This window comes from Hemicordylus capensis, chromosome 5, assembly GCF_027244095.1.
Source record: "Hemicordylus capensis ecotype Gifberg chromosome 5, rHemCap1.1.pri, whole genome shotgun sequence".
Lineage (NCBI taxonomy): Eukaryota > Metazoa > Chordata > Lepidosauria > Squamata > Cordylidae > Hemicordylus > Hemicordylus capensis.
This window is the reverse complement of record NC_069661.1, coordinates 193,495,391-193,514,377: the sequence shown is the minus strand read 5'-3', so window position 1 is coordinate 193,514,377 and position 18,987 is coordinate 193,495,391. Positions and strand designations below refer to the sequence as shown.

General features: G+C 47.3%; 1 protein-coding gene and 1 long non-coding RNA gene across 3 annotated transcripts in view; one reads left to right on the top strand and one right to left on the bottom strand.

The window, feature by feature from the left end:
* Window positions 1-6,662: 6,662 nt before the first annotated feature.
* LOC128328338 (uncharacterized) lies at window positions 6,663-11,327 on the bottom strand. Its single transcript, XR_008309146.1, has 2 exons — window positions 10,748-11,327; window positions 6,663-8,690 (listed from the first exon to the last, which is right to left on the bottom strand). It is a non-coding gene; the product is annotated as an uncharacterized LOC128328338 (long non-coding RNA).
* E2F7 (E2F transcription factor 7) overlaps window positions 11,129-18,987 on the top strand; it is a 29,258-nt gene continuing 21,399 nt past the window's right edge. Inside the window, exons 1-3 of one of the 2 annotated variants that reach the window (XM_053258230.1) lie at window positions 11,129-11,458; window positions 12,127-12,219; window positions 16,987-17,265. In XM_053258230.1, the coding sequence (XP_053114205.1) occupies window positions 12,127-12,219; window positions 16,987-17,265 (372 nt within the window). In that variant the 5' untranslated portion in view covers window positions 11,129-11,458. The remainder of the gene's footprint in view (window positions 11,459-12,126; window positions 12,220-16,986; window positions 17,266-18,987) is intronic. The other variant, XM_053258229.1, reaches the window with a different exon arrangement.

Here is an 18,987-nt window from a genome sequence, read left to right as displayed (position 1 = left end):
AGACCGCTCCCCACCAGAGTGTCGGGCTTCACGAGGGGGGGCCCCACTGAGCGGCGAAAGGATAGGGGGAAGGGGCCCCAGAGGGAGGGAGAACCTGGCTGCATTGCTGCCAGCCGCACGGTCCTCACCGCCCTCTACCTGCTCTTCCAACTCCACAGTCTCCTCCACCTCAACAACTGGCGGTAGCTCAGCAGCACCTGGTGCCGCCGGCGAGGAGGGACCCGCCACAGCCCTAACGGTGCCTCTGCCTCTGCCGCGATTGGCGGCAGCAGGCGTGGGGAACTGAATCCTGCGCACCAAAGATGGGGCCGGAGCAAAGAATTCTCCAATGGGGAGAACTGGGGTGTCCTCAGGCTCCCCGCGTCCTCTCCCTCCCCGTGCCGCAGGCGCACCCCGCACCTGGCCTCTCCCACCTCTGCCTGCCAGCCTTGAGCGAGCCCTGCCCGCCACATGGCGCTCAGACATGCTGCTAGGTCAGAAGGAGGGAGACTTTAGGAGGAAGGCCAGACAGGGTCAAAAAAATAATTTGGAGGGGCTTAGGGGCCAAAAAAAAGGCAGCTGATTTGGAGGCGGCGGGGGGGAAGTTTGTTTTCAAAAAAGGAAGCCAATTGGGGGGAAAGGAAGACTTTTTGATATGGGGGGGGGAAGCCAATCGAAGTGAGGGGGAGGATGTCCTTTTGGGAGTCAACCACCAAGCCAATTGGGGAGATGGGTCTGGGAGGGTTTTTTTTAGAAAAATAGGGGGTTAAAGGGTGGAACCCCGGTGTGGGAGGGTGGCACGGGCAGTTGGGTGGAGTAGTTGTGGTGTGGGTGGCAAGTTTTTAACTTTTTTGGGGGGGGAGAGTGGATGGGGGGAGGGCACAGCACCTACCGGGGGTGGGGGGAGGGATGCAGTCAACGCTTGGGAACCTGCAGATCAAAGGAGGAAACCCTTATTTAGTGAACTTGAACACAAAGTGTGGGTTCTGGGGGGTGGTTCTCAAGTAATGCTCCTGTGGGGGGAGCATCAAACTCAATGCAGCCTATGTAGTGACTCTAAATTGCACACAACCAAAACCAGAACCCAGTCACACCAACACAGAGGTTGAACCCACCCACTCTGTGACTATGCCTGCCCAATGCCATGGCAAGCAGGCAGCAGCAAACACTTGATGGCAGCCTCATGGATTGAACATCATGATCATCATCATACGTGTGTATTGGCCCAGCATGTAGTGGCAGCATCAGAGCCCAGCCAGGACCCCACTCAGACTGCCCCAGAGGCAAGGAAGCACTCTGGCATGGCATGGGCCCAGCATGTAGTGGCAGCATCAGAGCCCAGCCAGGACCCCACTCAGACTGCCCCAGAGGCAAGGAAGCACTCTGGCATGGCATGGGCCCAGCATGTAGTGGCAGCATCGCATCAGAACCCTGGACCCCACTCAGACTGCCCCAGAGGCAAGGAAGCACTCTGGAAGGCACCTGTTCAAAAACCACCTGCAAGACGCATGCAATGCAACGCAACACACAGCAGCAATTTCTTTATTGGGCATGGGCATGAAGACACAAGTTTTACAACAGTACATCTCCTCTCCAAGGTTCCCTCCCTCCTCCCCACACCCAAATGCATTTCAGAATAGGGGTGTCCCTATTTAAAACCGCCAGCTAGGGAGAGAAAGGGGCAACAAAAGGTGCACAATCGCACACGCACTAACCCCTCTTCTTCCGGTCCTTCTCCTGCCGCTCACTGCTGGTCACGGATTCGCCGCCGCCAGCCAGCCACCCTGGGCTGAGACACAGCAGGGCGGCCGCACGAGGCACACAGGCAACCGGGGTAGTTCAACAACGATGGAGGGGCAGAAGTGAGGAGACAACACTATTTGTGTCGCTCAACTCACCCCCAAGCAGAGACAAAATCAACCAAAAACTATAAAAAGAAAAAAAAACCGATAGCAGCCGCCAGGTGGGTAGGCTACTGTGTGCGGCTGCAGCTGTGGGAGAGGAGGTGGAAAGTGAAGGGGAGCAGAGAGAGAAAAGACTAAGAGAGAGAGAAAAGAGAGGGGGGGGCAGGGACAAAGAGAAAGAGAGGAGAGAGAGAGAAAAGAAAGAGAGAGAGAGGAGAAATAGAGAGGATAGAGAGAAAGAGGAGAGAGGAGAAGCGCAGCGCAGCAGGGAGGGGGGATTCAGGTGTGGGGGGAGGACACAGCAGTAGCAGCGGTCCAAAGAGGTGGGGGGAGCAGAGAGGGTGTGTGTGGTTGGGGGCTAGTGTGTGGCAGGGGGCCTGTGGTAAGTGGAGAGAGTCAGGGGCAAGGAGAAAAAGAGGTGGGGTGGGGGGAGCAGAGAGGGTGTGTGTGGTTGGGGGCTAGTGTGTGGCAGGGGGCCTGTGGTAAGTGGAGAGAGTCAGGGGCAAGGAGAAAAAGAGGTGGGGTGGGGGGAGCAGAGAGGGTGTGTGTGGTTGGGGGCTAGTGTGTGGCAGGGGGCCTGGGGTAAGTGGAGAGAGTCAGGGGCAAGGAGAAAAAGAGGTGGGGTGGGGGGAGCAGAGAGGGTGTGTGTGGTTGGGGGCTAGTGTGTGGCAGGGGGCCTGGGGTAAGTGGAGAGAGTCAGGGGCAAGGAGAAAAAGAGGTGGGGTGGGGGGAGCAGAGAAGGTGTGTGTGGTTGGGGGCTAGTGTGTGGCAGAGGGGTGTTGGGGGGAAGGGGAGGGGGCAACAACAAACAGCAAAGGAGAAACTGGAACAACTCGGGCAGCAGCAGCGATTAGGCTGGATGGGGTGGTTGGGGGAGGAGCTGGGCCTGGGCTAGGGTCTGGGAGGAGGGAGGGTGGGGGGGCAGGCAGGGGGGGGAGGAGGAGGAGGAGGGTAGCAAAATATATAAAGCAATATATATCAAGAGAACACAAGCCAGAAGTTTTAAAAAAAAAATTAAAAGAAAGACTATAACCAGCAGAAAAAACTTGGGGGTGGGGGGGTGGGGAGGGGGAACCAAACACAGACTCTGAGGGGGGCCACTAAGTGAACAGAGACAATGAAACCACAATTGCTGCAAATTAATAATAGCAAATGAATAAGTGGAACCAAGCAAAGAAAACTGGACTCTGTTTGGCAGCAGCAAACTTGGGAGAAGGCTGGATGGGGTGGGGTTGGGGTGGGGTGTGGTTGGACTTGGAGGGGCAAGTTGGGAGCAGGGAACCAAAACTGATTATATGGGACAACAAGAAACAACAACAGAATCCTCTGGGGGTGGGGGGGAGGGATTCAGGGAACCAACTCGCAGGGCAGCAGCAGTCAGCAGAAACAAACAAAATGGTACAATTTAAGCAAAACCAGCAAGCAATATATAAATGAAACCAATGGAATGCAATGTGAAAATCAAAAAGTTGGACAAAATCAAGGCAGGACAAAGAGCAATAATTAATGGAAGAAGTTTTAAAGCAATGAGGATGCAGTGGGTGGGAGTGGGAGAGGGGGAGGGTAGGCCCAAAGGATGAGAAGGGAAAGGGGGGAGGGGGGGAGAAAAGCAGACAGACAAGGAACAGGGAAAATTGGGGGAAATTAAGAAGAAAGTAAAGTGAAGTAACACACAGTATACAGACAAGAGACAGACAGAGAGAGGAGACACACAGAGAGTCACAAAGGGCAGGTGGACAAAGGATTAGACAGAGCACACACAGAGAGACACAGGACACAGTCAGGACTCACAGAGACACCAGAGCAGCCAGCAAAGGGCAAGCAGGTCTCAGAGATGATCCCACAACTGCAGCCAAGAGAAGTTTCCAGAGAAGAGGCTTGGGTTTATATAGGTTTGAAATTCCCTCCTTTGGGAGCCCCCACCTTTGCACTCCCCCCACGGCCAACAGGGTGCCAGCTCTCAACAGTGCAACAGCCAAGCAGCCTACCAGACCAAAGGACTCATTCTGGCCAATCAAGGATCAATAGCGCAGCCAATACAATGCCTGGAAATAGCATCACAAAATGGATGCAAGGAGGAGCAAAAGTTTCAGGAAGGAGACACAAAATGGAGGACAGACTTGGAACTTTAAAGAGACACTCCAGAGACTCAGTTTCATTCCTGAACCGGTTCGGGAAACCCGAGCCGGTTCGGTACCGAACCGGCTCGAATTCGGTCCGGCTCGGTCCCGGAAGGGCCCGATTCGGTCCGGGATCGAGCCGCCGGATCCGGACCGGTTCGGGACGAACCGGTCCGGATCCGGACCGAACCGCACATCCCTAAAAGGCGCCATTATATGTCACCTTTATAGATTTTAAGAGCGCCTTTGACTCAATATCCAGGGATGTTCTCTGGGAGAAACTCGCAAACTCTTCTATCTATGAGAACACGAGTCTGCAATAAAATGTGACCATAATGGCCAACTATCCAGAGAGATCCCTGTAGGAAGGGGGGTCTGGCAGGGATGCCTATTAGCACCAGCTCTTTTCAATTTCTACGTAAACGGCCTAATCACCCGCCTACAGCAAGTTGAAACTCATGTACCAAAGATAGGGGATAGGTGTTTACCTATCCTCATGTATGCAGATGGCACGGCCTTATTGTTACAGACCAGAGTCAGCCTAAAAAGAGCGCTAGAATGCTTGTCTGCTCTGCAAAGAGGAATTTTTGGAAATTAACTATACCAAAACCAAAATTGTGAGATTTGCAAAGAAGCAATGGGTCTTTAGATAGTCTATAGGTGGAGCTAGAGTAGAGCAGGTGAAGTCTTACAGATACCTGGGGGTGGTGTTTCAGTTCAATGGGGGTACTTCTATGCACACCAGTGCCGTTAAATTGAATGCCACCTGGTCTTCTATGGCAATTAGGAAATGTTTCTGGGTACGTGGTGGCTACATTCCGGCAGCAAATAAAGCCTTTCAGGCCAAAGTGATACCTCAGCTGCTATATGGGGTTCAGGTTAGACCGTTAAAAGACCTACAAGCTTTAGAAAAAGTTCAATCGGGCTTTCTGAGATCTATTTGGGGGGTACCAAAATGCGTTCCGAACTCATAATACGGCTGGAGACTGGGCTTTTGAAATTGGAGACTAGGGCCTGGCTTCTTATCATCCTGCATTGGATTGAGACTTATCTTTACCCGGTAGGACTTATACCTAACCTCCTTGCCGCTACCCCACAACCCCACTGGTGTAAGGCGGTTGAGGAGAGACTCTGGAAGATGGGCTTCTGCCCAGCACAATTGTTAGAGTATGGCGAGTCAATGGCAAGACGCCTAGTTAAACAAAGGCTTAGAGACATAAACTTCCAGGAGGAAAGGGCCTCTATAAATAAGCCTCCACAACTGCTAAGTGCTAAGAAAGATTGGGTCATAGCCTCTTATTTTTACACAATCTATTCACCAAAACTTCGCTGGGCATTTACAAGAGTTCGCCTGAATGCCCTACCCTCAGCGATGTTATCAGGGAAATCTGAGAGAAAACCCTATGATGAGAGACTATGCCCCTGCGGATCTGCTCCTGAAACACTGAAGTATTCATTGTTACATTGCCCGCTGTACATCGTTAAAAGAGATTGTTATCCCAGTACCTGAAAGGTCTCAAAGGCCACTCGGAGGAGACGATTCTTACATGTTTATTAGAAGATAGGGACCCAACAATATCCTTGGCGGTTGCCAAATTCTGTTATATTTTGAACAAATTAAGAGAGGCTAGAGCACAGCAATCAGCTACTGCCAAAGGTTTTTGATTTTATGTATGTGACATTTTAGTTTTTGTTTTTCTCTCTTTGCTGAGTATACTTTGTTTGCTGTTTGATCTAAGATCATAACTAACTAACTAACTATCTTGTTTTTTAATTCTATACTCACTAGAAGAAATGAGATAGACTATAGGTTGGCTTGATTTTTTGTGGGCACTTAGACAAAGAAGGCCATTCACACATTATTGTCAACAATCATACAACAAGTGTACAGTGTACACAAGTGCAGATCTGTACACAGGAACAATCATTCACATGTTATGCCGAATGTAGGTATAGAAGTACACTTCCTGTATTTACCATGCATTTGAAGGGCCTGTATCCAGGTACACTTTTAAAATGAACACACCCAGGGACAGACGTTTGGGGCAGTCTACAGATTTGAGAAATAACATACATAAATAAATGTGCTAGTGTACAGACCTCTACAAACTTGTACAGCATAATCCCTGGTGTCCCAGGTTGAGGCGGTGGCCAGAGGTGCCTTCTATCAGCTTCAGCTGATATGCCAGCTGCATCCATTTCTTGAGATGAACGACCTCAGAATGGCGGTACATATGCTGGTAACCTCCAGGCTAAACTACTGCAATGCACTCTATGTGGGGCTGCCTGTGTACGTAGTCCAGAAATAGCAGTTGGTACAGAATGTGGCGGCCAGTTAGGTCTCTGGGTCATTGATCATGGTATCCTTTTGGATAGACTGGCCAAGTTGGGTGTGGGACGCACTGTTTGGAGGTGGTTCTGCTCCTACGTTGAGGCCCATCCCCAAAAGGTGGTGCTGGGGGACTACTGCTCAACCCTTTGGCAGTTATGTTATTGGGTTCCGCAAGGTTCCATTCTTTCCCCTATGTTGTTTAACATCTACATGAAACCGCTGGGAGAGGTCATCAGGAGATTTTTTAAGTCGTAGCTCAGTTGTATTGTTGGGTAATGCTTTTCTTTCTGTTGGTTATATGTTCAAAATTAAATATTTCATGACAAATGCCTCCCCTCAGTTTATTTAAAATATTTATACTTTGCTTTTTCTCTTCAGCAGAGATGTCCAAAGCAGCTAACAATCAAATTGCAAACAATAACACACTAAAAAAAAATTAATAAAGCAATAAATGCAATGCATCAACAAACAATACATCAATACTCAATCATTGGGATAACATGGAGCAGCATAACCAATTAAAATGCTTGCTGGAATAAAATTTCAAGAACCAGTAGCAAATTGATCACAAAAGGGATGATTCTAACTTCCAGTGGCAATGTGTGCCACATACAAGGTGCTTGCATGGAAAAGGTCCCCTCACTTGTTGCTGTCTATTATTGTACCTCTAAAGGCAGTGGAACATTCAAGAGGGCCTACCTAACCTGATTGTCTTAGGGGATGGGCCATCTTATATATGGAGAGAGGCTGTCCTTTAGGTACTTTGGTCCCAAGCTATTTAAAGCTGTAAAAGTAATAAATAGCACCTTGAATTGCACCAGAAACAAAATAAAAAGGGTGACTATGCTAAAAATCTAATTTGTACCATTTCCTTCCATGGTCATTAACTTTTTCTCTCTAGTAATCAGAGTTGTTCATTTAAGTTAAATGTAAGGCTTGTGTCCGATCACTTTGAAATTGTTACTCAAAAATCAATATTTTATCAATTAGTTAAGGCTTGGCGATCTGAAACTGATTTAAGTTAAAACCCCCATTAAAGTCACGTAACTTGAGATGGCAGCATAAGTAACCTGCAGAACAATAAATGAATGCTGAATCAGTAGACCTGCACTGAAGGCGGCAAAAAGGAAAGCTAAGTGAAAACAAAGAAAGCAAACACACAGCTCAGATGTGCGGTGTTCCGGGGCATTGTTCCAAAGGGTCTCACGGAGAAATTTAGGTTCAGCAACTGTGCAGGATTCTTTGTAGCAATATTTTTTTCTTGAGTGCTATGAAAATACTAACCAATATGGAGCCACTACATGGAAATAAATCTTTTTCATGATTTGTAGGGCTGATGCCCACTTAAATAAATCTTATTTGACTAACTTTGTGCATTTTAATCAACTACGTGTTTAAATGTGCATTGTTCTGAAGAAAACGGCATATTGAGGGCAGATTCTTTCCCTGTGTGGACACAGAACATGTGCACAAAGGGATCCCCATAAGGCAGGGATTCTCAGTCTTCCTTTAAAACAAGGGTATCCCTTCCGTCACAAACCTTCAGATCAGTACCCTGTAGAGATTGTGTGTGTGTGTGTGCGCGCGCACATACATACACGCACGCATACTTAAATGGTACAATTATAAGACATGCAACTCTAGTCACTGGTTTCCATCCAGACTAAGTTCTCTCCTATTGAAATTAATAGGGCAAGTAAAGTTGTCCCATTAATTTCAATAAGACTGCTTATGAATAACTTAATCTGGATGCAAGCCAGTGACTGGAGTAGCCTGTCTCATAACTGTAACAATTAATTGTGAGTGTGTACACATATATACATAAAACACAAATCTGAGTGCTACTACAGTCACTGACTCACACCCACACTGTGTTACTCATAAGCAGTCTTATTGAAATTAATGGGACAAGATTATTTGTCCCATTGATTTCAATGGGAACACTCAGTGCTAACTTTCTGAAGCCTGTTAAATAGGCTGAGGTGAGGGGTATCCCCTCAGCAAGTAGCTAGCCAATTGGGAGCAAGGAGCTAGCCAATTCAGCAAGTAGCTAGCCAACTGGGAGCAGAGGAGGGTCTTTAGCAAGTAGGTAGCCAACTGGGAGCAGAGGAGGGTCTTCAGCAAGTAGCTAGCCAGTTGGGAGCAAGGAGCTAGCCAATTCAGCAAGTAGCTAGCCAATTGGGAGCAGAGGAGGGTCTTCAGCAAGTAGGTAGCCAACTGGGAGCAGAGGAGGGTCTTCAGCAAGTAGCTAGCCAGTTGGGAGCAGAGGTCTTCACCGCCCTTCCTCTCCTTCTGCAGTGGACACATCACTGACTTTCAAGCCAGTAATCCTCAGACAGGAAATAAATCACATTCCTGCAATGTGGGAAAGCAAGAGGGCTCTAAATACACACATACCCTGAACCCTTCAGGTACCGCTAGGGGTCTACCCACATCTGACATCTTTATAGTCCCTCTTTACAGATTCCCCCCCCCCTTTACAGGGGTGAGTTAAACTGTGGGAGGTTCAGCTTTTCTCACCCATATGCCCCTTTTGCACAAAAAACTGGACCACAATGTGATTACAACAGACTTGTAAAGTTTAAACTAAGAGGGCTGGTGCCATCGTCCCTTATTTGGCACTGAGCCTGAATTATTGATGAGGCAAGCAGTTTCTTTTCTCAAGATACCTTGGCACTCACAGCATTCCTATTTTTTTAACTGCAAGGTCTACACATGGAAAGCAAGTGTAGTATAAGGGTTAGCTGGGGTGTAAGGAGCTTGCCTGCAGCCAGAGGACAAAGTCCTGCCGGCGGTTCCCCCACCCCAGCACAAGTATGCCTTAAGCCACGCCCCCTGCGCCTGACATGAGACACAGGGGGTGTGGTCAATACCAGGGATAGGGCCAGTCAGCCCCTGCAGTTTCCCCAGTCAGCATTCGCTGAATCACTGACTGGAAGCTCCTTTCCCTGCCTTGGGCTGTCCCAAAGAGGGTTGGGCCCTGGGGCAACACAGCATGTGCAGGGCTTCATGGGGAGGTGGCTGTGTGGGAGAATGCCCACCTCCATTGCCTGCCTGGGTGCCCTCAATTCAGGCACCCCCTCACTGCCCCGTTGCCCACCTGGGCAACCTCCTGACCACAGCAGGTGATGGACAGGAGGGTGGGTGCTGGGTGGGCAACGGGGAGCATGCGTCTGCTGTCCTTGCTGCTACCGCCCACTCGCCACGAAAGCCTGCTCATGACACAGGTTTGAAAGTGTGTAGAATTGCAGTGCTGGCCTTTTTATCTGCATGGTGCTGCTAGCCACCCCACCGTGCAGACGGGATCACAGTTGAATTTATCTGTTTTTCATAAATGCTTGTTGGAAGGCTCGTTCTTTGGGCAGGGTGACTGGGCGAGTCATCCCCAGCCCCCTGCTTCCTCAGGCCCTGTGTGCACATTCTCCCACCCACCACAACCACCCCCCCTACAGCCTAGCAGCAGCAGTGTGTCTGCTGCTTGGAGGAGGCATGCGGGTGGTAGGTCTCACGCGGGCTGCATTCACACATTCTCCTCCTCCCTCCCCACCGTAGCAGCACACACTTTCTCCCTTGACCCTGTCCCGAGTGGCTGCTGCAACTCAGAACTCTGAGGAACCCTGGGCACTCTCTCCGCTGGGCTGCAGGGGAGGTGGGGGTTGGGGCAGGCGAGAAAGTGCATGCACGGGGCCTGGGCGACCCTCCCTGGACCCTATCCCTTGAGCAACTGCCATTCAAATGCAGGCCAGGACTTTGAGGAACTCTCGGATCCTCCTAGCCACAGCAGGCGATGGGCACCAGGTGGGCGACAGGGTGCAGGCGCCTGCTGCCTTCCACACAACCGCCTCAGCTGCTGCTTTGCAATGGTAGTAAGGAGTGTGTGAGCAGGCGATGGGGAACAGCCACCTGCTTACCCACCTTCCTCACCGCCACAGCCTCCACCTTCACCTGCCACTTTTGTGGCAAATAAAGGTGGTGGCAGCAAGGAGGGTGGGCGAATGTTCCCCACTGCCCGCCCCCCTCGGCACCTCTGCCTCAGCCTGGTGGGCATCAGCAGCAGAGGTGAGGAGGGAAGGCGTGTGCTTCCCATCGCCCACCGACCATCCACCCTCCTGCCTGCTGTGGTCAGGAGGATGCCCAGACAGATAGGGGGGGGCAGTGAGGGGGTGGCACGGGGGGGCACCTGGCTTGGCTAGGCAACGGGGCAGTCACTCTCCACCACAACCATCTCCCCACAAGGCCACGCACATGCTGTTTCACCCCAAGCCCCCCACACTCCCAGGGACAGCCTTGCTTGTCAAGAGGTAAAAAGCAGCCTAGCAACAACAAAAATCTCCCTCAGACTGATAACTGGGGCGGCGGGGGGGAGGGATAAAATAAACATTTGTGAGGGGTGCGCGCGTCTTAATTGTCACCTAAGTTCTTAGAGAACGCTGCCAAAAAGCCTCTATAACAGCAGGCTGAAGGGGAGGCAGAAGGCAGCGGGCCGCCGCCACCCTTCACAGCGTCCCTCCGTCTTAGGTTTCCAGGCTCCATCTGTTCTGTTCACTTTCTCCCATTCTCCAGCGCGGCACTGGAGCTGCCCATTCCTGCCTCACAAAAGCCGCGGCTCGGCCCTTCCCCCCCGCTCCTCACAGCTCAGCCCCTCCGCCCCAGGCTTGCCAGGTACCACAAAGGTGGGAGGGGAGGGCGGCAGCTACGGCGGGGAAAGAGCCGAAGCTGCCAGCAGGAAGGCGCGGGACCCGGAGACAGAACGCGCCGAGTCTAGCGCCAACAATCCGAGCAGGACTTCGAAGCTGATTGGCGGGAACGCCCAGGCGACGCCCCTACAAAAAGCGCCTGATTGGCCGGATTGTACAAATATGTTTCAGGGCGCCAGAATAGAAGCTTTAGCGCCTAGTGGAATCTTCAGGGCAAGAGGGAAGTGGCCAGTGCAGGCACGTCGCAGGCGGGGTGGAGGCAAAAGTGGCAGCAGGAACGAGCAGTTGGAGTGCAGGCTTCCTCTTTCCCCTCGAGTAACCCCAATGCGCCTCAGACGTGGCTGCTGCCTCTGCTACTTTATAGGGCTTGGAGGCGCTGAAGTAAAGTAAGCTGGAAAGAGAGCGCGTGAGAGAGTCGGGGAAAAGGTAAGTCCTTAATATACTATCCGCTCCTAGGGCGGGAAAGTAGGAGGGAGGTTGTTGGCTAGTACAAGCGTACAGTAGTGTGCTGTATCTCTGTGGTTATTCTCGAGCTGAGAAAGATTTTGCTTGTACTCCACTCTTTCCCCCACCCTTGCTTTTATTCCTCAACATGGAGCGGAGTGTGTGGGATGCCCTTCGGGTTGGACAGGGACTATCCCGCGCTCAGATCACGGGCATTGCTGAATTATCCGCGCCTTGAACTGCTAGGTGGGCAGTTTGATTCCCACTTATTCAAGGCTGGGATTCCTTCTCCAGGTTGTTGTTTGCGCCAAAACTAACCGATCCCATGGCGAACTCTCTGTACTCCAGTGACAGATTCGTCAGAACTTTGTTCACTTCTCAAGATCTTCACACATCCCTGCCCGCCCAGTGCCTCTGTTTTCCCTGTGTCCAAAGACTTCTGTAGAATATTTTTTTGCCGCCCAAAAGTATGATCCCTTATCAGTGTTAAGATGTGTGAGTTCATGAAAAACAAGCTTATCTTAAAGTTGCCTGCGTTACTATTTATTGTTTTAAGAGGGTGGGGAAGAAGGGATGCTGCAGGATTTGAAAATTAGCTTTTATGGTGAGGATGTAAATTGCTGGTCTTAAGGAACTTTTAAAATTTACAGATGGAGGTAAATTGCTTAACACTAAAAGACCTGATTATCCCAAGACAAACAAGGACAGATTTTACAGATGAGGATGGGGAAAGTGCACAAAAGGTAAGTAGATGGATGAATTCCTTCAGTCACCCCCATTTGTTAACCATTAGTTGAGCCCAGATTTTCAAATCTCATGGTTATGCTTTATTTTAAATGTATTCTGCTTTATCGTTTTTCTTGTTTCAAACTGTGGTAGAAATGATACATTCCAAAATGTTAAAGTCTGACTATAGCATTGTTTTAAAAGTGTGTGTGTGTGTGTGCGTGCGTGTGCGTAAATATCATTATGATTACACAGGATTGTAATCATAACAACCAAAAATACATTAAAATGGTAATAATCCTGCATTTCTTTATCATTGGTCTTCAGGTTATAAATACACACACACTTTTCATTAAGCAGGGAATCATTTACTGTAGACTATTAGAGTTTTTGCAAGATGTTTGCCATATGGGGATCGGATTATAGATAATCCTGTCCTTTAATGCTTATTGGCTAACAGATGGAGTTGTTTCAATTTATAGTTGCAAGAGTGTAGAACTGTTAAAATGCTTGTCAGTACTCTGGTGGAGCAAAATAGTCATTAATGAATCAAAATCCAAAGTCGAATGTGATGCTGTGAATCTGAAGATATGATCCTGACTAAACTGAAAGCACAACAGTAAATATGTCTTTCTCGTGCCATGTGCAGAGGAAGGTTGCTTCCAAGAAAACCAAACTACACATTGGGGATGGGAGATCCATTTTTCCAACATCTTTGGGGGGTTTTAAAATCCAGCAGGTGCTATTTAATTTGTGACTCTGTTGATCAGAGCAATAGCTCTGGGGCTATGTGCTTAACGACTTTCTCTCTTTCTTTCTGCCAAAGCTGCTAACCACACAGGGAGGATGCACTGCCGCTCTCAAGAGGTTAACAGCAGCAACAGAGTACTTATTTAGTAAAAATAATTTTTAATAAGAAAAATTCTGGACTCCGTCTCCAGACCTTGCTGGGGCATGGGTGCTGTTTCTTCCCCTTCAAGTATCTTAGTTAAAGGAGGGAGTTCTTCACCTGTGCCCTCCTCCAAGTTCTTGGGACTACAGATTGGAGTCATTCCCCAGGAGCACCTGTCTAAGTCTCCATCTCCTCAACACTTGCTCTTTCTCAACTCACTAGACTTTTCCCAAGGGACAAGCAAGTGCAATGAGATTTCGTTGGCCATTTGTCTTTTCCCTGCCCCACAGAGTCTCAGCTTCTTGCTCCCACCTGTCTCAGCTGTAATCAGGCAAGAGCAAGCCACATGCATCCATTGTTGCTGGGATTATTCCTGCCTCATTGAGGGTGCAATTTCTGACATTAACATTTCCCCAAAAAAAGTTGTGAGTGGTTTGCATAGCAAAAGGAATAAGGAAATGGTTCTCTGCTCCAAAGTGGCTCACACTTTAAAAAGAAACACAAGAGTCATATTGGCAACAGCCACTGGAGGAAGTGTTGTACTGGATTGAGTGACAGTTGCTATCCCCTTCTAAACATAAGAGAACCTCTTTTAAAAGGTGCCTCTTTGCTCAGATAGCACGTATCTGGAAAATAGTGCAAGGGTGGAAAGATCAAACTCTCCTTTCACCACTATAAATGTTTCAATCAAATTCAGAGTCCTCTACAGCTGCATTAAAACAAACAAACAACTTCAGAAGAACTAAGCATTGATCTCCTGCATCATATGTAGGTTCGTCCTATGATCCAGCATGTTTACAAAGAGCATGTGAATTAAGTCTCATACTACAGGTGTCACTTTAACTAAGCAGACGGATAACATCTACTCCTTGAGCATAATTTTTAACTGGCGAGGGGGTAGGGCTTTTTAAAAAGCAATTGTGGTGTAAATATAAGCCTGGAAATATACATGTGGCATGTTGTTAAGAGTGAAGATGCCAGAAGGAAGATTAATGTATAACATTATGTAAAGAATCTGTTGTCTGAAAGCATGGTGCCAGCATGGTGTAGTGGTTAGAGTGCTGGACTAGGACCAGGGAGACCTGAGTTCAAATCCCTATTCAGCCATGATACTAGCTGGGTGACTCTGGGCCAGTCACTTCTCTCTCAGAGTAACCTGCTTCACAGGGTTGTTGTGAAAGAGAAACTCAAGTATGTAGTACACTGCCCTGGGCTCCTTGGAGGAAGAGCAGGATATAAACATGTAAAAAAATAAAATAAAGTGGAGCGGAGCGCGGGGATGCTTGCCCCAAATACAGAACAAGAGCATTGCAGGTTTCAATCCAGATCGATTGCACAAGTGTGTTCAAATTTCTTGTTGCCACTCCTTATCTACAATATTGCAAACTATGCAACCAAACAGGCCACACAAGTATAAAAGACCATTCACTGCTGCACATATTTGCTTTACTGAAGCTAGATAGATGTCCCAGTGAGGGTGATTCTATATGGTTCCAACCCAACAACATTTTTCGACTCTAGCCAATTGCACAAGATTTAAGAAAGAAGCACTGCGCTGGTGCAGCAGTTTCTGTCATGACTACATCAGCAACAGCCACAACTACAAGATGTCGAGCACTGGTAGTACACAAAATTAAGATGTCACATCAACATTAGATGAGTAGAGTGGATGACTTGTTTATGTGTCATCCAGAAGCTCTTTTGACCCTCCTAATGGCTCTCATTCTGATGATGTCAATGGTCTACAGTGTGGGAGCACAGTTGAGAGAGAATTCTGTGTCTTGGACATTAATACCAAACTGAATATACTAAAACCAAATTAGTGAGTCTGTTAAATCCCTGCCAAATGAATTTAATAACTGGCTGAATAATGCATGAGTCAGTGTGATCTATCATACACAGCAGAGATGAGCCAGTTGTTCAGTAGCAAAAATTACATCAGACGTTTACCATCACAAGTCTATACATATCTCTGCAACCTTGAAGAACAGATATTTATTTTAAACAAAAGTTTTGAGGAGAAACTTTCCACCTTGCTCAAAAGTTATGAAATTTCAAGTCTTGGTAGGATGTAAGATCATTGTGGCTGCTTTGATTGGTTATTTTCTCTGATGTAACTTTACAGTCATGAATGAGAAAGGAGTTTCCATTTTCCATCATTACTCACTTAGTCAGCAATTTATTTTGTGAGTATATTATTTTAGATACATCATCTACGCAGTTCAAAAACTGGTTTTGTGAGGTATTCCAGACAGTCGTTTGCCCAGCCCAGATATCAACATATACATCTGTCAGTTCCTGGGCTCCATCTTCATGTGACTAAGAAGCAGTACCTAGGGAACGATTATGCAAATGAGAATGGGCTATGCAAATGATTGGTTTCTACTGAGTTATATGACTGGAGCAAGTGGGTTTCAATCTGGGTCACAGTCATTCCCTCTCCAGATACTGGGGTCATTATTGTATGAGACAGACATGTGGATTCTGCCCCCCATCCCCACTTACAACCTAATTATTTTCTCCCATTTAAGTGAATGATTGCCATTTAATCCCATGGGGAAAATTATACCACTACTCCTGGGGATACAGTTGCAGAGGGAATTGCTCCCTGCCCATAAGAATACAGTAGTTTGGTCTCCACTACTCCACTGATAGGAATATTACCTAGGCGCAGTGTATCTCTGCAAACAGCAAAATGCCTGTGATTCCGAAGGCTGAGGTATATGTACAGAGAGAGCCCATATCTGCTAGGGTTGTACAATGTGTCTCTGTGCTCTGCACACAGTGGCATATCGCATACCTTCTGGGTGGAAGCTGTTGGATCTAGCTCCAAGCATTCCAGAGTATAGCCCTTTACTGGTCCTATTCACAGGTTTTCTGCAAATAGGTGTACAAGATGTGCACAGTATACACATGATTTGTTGATCTGTTTGTATGTACAGCCATTCATAAGCTATGTTCAGAGCAATATACAAGATATGTACGCTGCACTTCTAAAGGTTAAGTGTCTGAACTTTTTAAATGAATGCACGTACAGTCACACATTTGCATAAAAACTCCAGCCTCCTACCCCTTGTGATCCAAATGCTTGGACTGAGTGTCAAGAGTTTATTCCCACTCACATGCTATTTTCATATTTTCAACAACTATGAGTGCCAGAAAATTACTGTTCTATCATGATTGTCACAATAAGGATGAAAACCTTAGATAATGCACTATAAAGTCAAATTCTGCATTTTGCAGTATAACATCTTCCCTGTGTGCACATAGTTGTTATGCTAGGAGGGCTTACTCAGCCTTTTTTGTCCCTACATGCTTAGCCATGAGGATTGGTGTGATTTGCCAATTATATGAGAACATAATTCTAGGCCTGAGTGTCACTGGACTAGTATGTGTACAATAGAGTATACACCTGATCATATAGCCTTGTTGATATTTCTAAATCTGTTTGGCCTGGCCTTCTAGGGTTTTTTAATTGTTGCACATGGTTTTTAATCTACTGTAAGCTGGTTTTCCAGAGTTTTTAAACTGTGTTGAATGTTTTAATTGTTAATTGTTTTTATGGTGTGTTATCGTCTCTGTTTTTAACTGTTAATAGATTTTAATTGTTTTGTTTTAATGTAAACCACCTTGAGCCATTTTTGGAAGGGCGATATAGAAATTGAATGAATAAATAAATAATAAACTACATTCCCGATTGTAGCCCATTTTCTTCCTCCAATACACCTCAAAGGGTGTCACTGAAAACTGAGTAAGCCACTATTTCTTTGTGAGATGCTAGAGTGTGATAGAGCCCTGGGAACTGACTATATAATATTTATAAGAACAACTGCATTGATTGGTTGTTTCGCTATCTTCTAGTTACCTCTAAACTATCTTATCTTTCTAACAGGAAAACATATTTGATCGACCTAAAATGACCCCAAAGACTCCCATGAAAAATGAGCCTATTGATTTGTCCAAGCAAAAAAGCTGTACCCCAGAGAGAAGTCCAATTACACCTGTAAAGTTGAGTGATAGGCCCCTGACAGATCCGTGGACCCCCACAGCAAACCTGAAGATGCTCATTAGTGCTGCTAGCCCTGATATGAGGGACAGGGAAAAGAAGAAAGAGCTCTTCAGACCAATTGAAAACAATGAATGTAATGATGCTTTTCCTGATTCCTTGCAGGTAAGAGACTTGTCATAGCAAGTTTGTTTAGAATTAAGAATAATTCAGTTCTCTGCTTAATTTAAATAGAATAGTCTATCTGTTTGTTCATATAAAATAATTAACTCTGTTCTCATCAGCAGCCTAACCCGGGCTACGGCAGCCCAGCCTGGGTTAGACTGCTCACGTGGAGTGCTGGGATCTGTCCAAATCCTGGCACTCCTGCCCAGCCTAACCCTACTCTGAAGCCTGGCTCTTAACTGAGGTTAAGGGCATGAGCTCACCCTTAACCTGTCTGCCGGGATCGTGTGCAATCACAGAGACGAGTGCCTAGAGCACCCACCTGACAGGGGAACCCCCAATGCCCTTTGCTCAGCATGTGGAACATTGTGGGATTCCCAGAGGCTGGGACAGCCTCCAGAAAGCCACACAGCTCCTGGGAGTGCCATTCATGTGCGTGGCTGAGCTGCATGGCAAGGAGGGGGAGGGGAGGGCACGGAGATCATCCGTGGATCATCCGGGGAAGGTAAGTTCAGTTCAGCCTTCCCCACCTGCCCGCCTCCGGCGGTGTGAGTAGGCCCAGTGTGTTGTTGCTCTCTTCGGCCTGGTTGGGAACCCATGCTTGTCTTTCAGCTTTCTCCAGATTCACTTTACTGTCTGTGAGTTGTTGACGTGGCTCCAGTTTTGGACTAAGGTCTCTGAATCTTTCAAAGTTCAACCAATAGTTATAACTAAACATATCACCTTTCAGACTCCTCAGTATGAGGTTACTTCTTTGCCGGTGAGTCACTGACAGTTTGCACAAAACATCGAGCTGTTTTTAGAAGTTGTTTGCTGTGCTGGGTTTGGATGTTATCTCTAAAGATTGCGTGAAAGAATGCCTGCTGATAGTGCCTTATTCAGGAGTGCATCTGGCCACTAGCCATTGTCCAGCTCACCCAGGGAAGACATGACTAGTCTTAATGTCAAATTCTGCCTCACTTTGAATTTTCCTGCTCTCTAATTACTGTCTTGACTTGGGGCTAACGTCTGCCTTTTCTAAATGGGACGTCAACAATTGTGGATAATTTTCTCAAATTGTTCTGCTTTAACTCTTCTGAGCCATTTTACTACTTTTTTATTGACATAATAAAAACACCACTTTCTTTGGGGTGTTTTTTAAAATTACCTGCCATTTTGTTCTATACTATCACGTGTTACGCATCCATGGGGTCACACCATTGGGACAATTCTAGAGCATAAGAACCCACCCACCCCCAAACTCAAATACATTGTGCTTTCTAAATCGGATGAATTAGATTTATTTTGAAGGTTTTTAACCATTTTTCACTGTTAAGATGAAGTACATCACAGTGAGTACATTGTACAGTAAATGACCACCAGTTGTCAAATAGTAGCCACTGTGCCAGTGCAAAGCTTTCTCACTGTACACCTGAAGCTAAATACTTTGCACAGCTCCTTTGACACGACATGAAACCAACCTTTCCCACTGCTGCCCCTTTCCCAGCAATGTCTGGGAAGGTGCGTGGGGAGTGCTGGAAAGGATTCCACTTCAAGCATTCCTGTTCACTTTCCCAGACATCACTAGGATTTGGCAGGACTCAGTTCTAATTTCAGGAGCCTCAAAGATGCTGGGGAAAGTGCAGCAGTGTGCGGAAGCAAGCAGTGGGAACAGTAACCTGCCTGGTGCCAGGGTTTTGTGGAATATGCACAGAGCATTCGCCTTCTGGTGTTTTGGAGCCA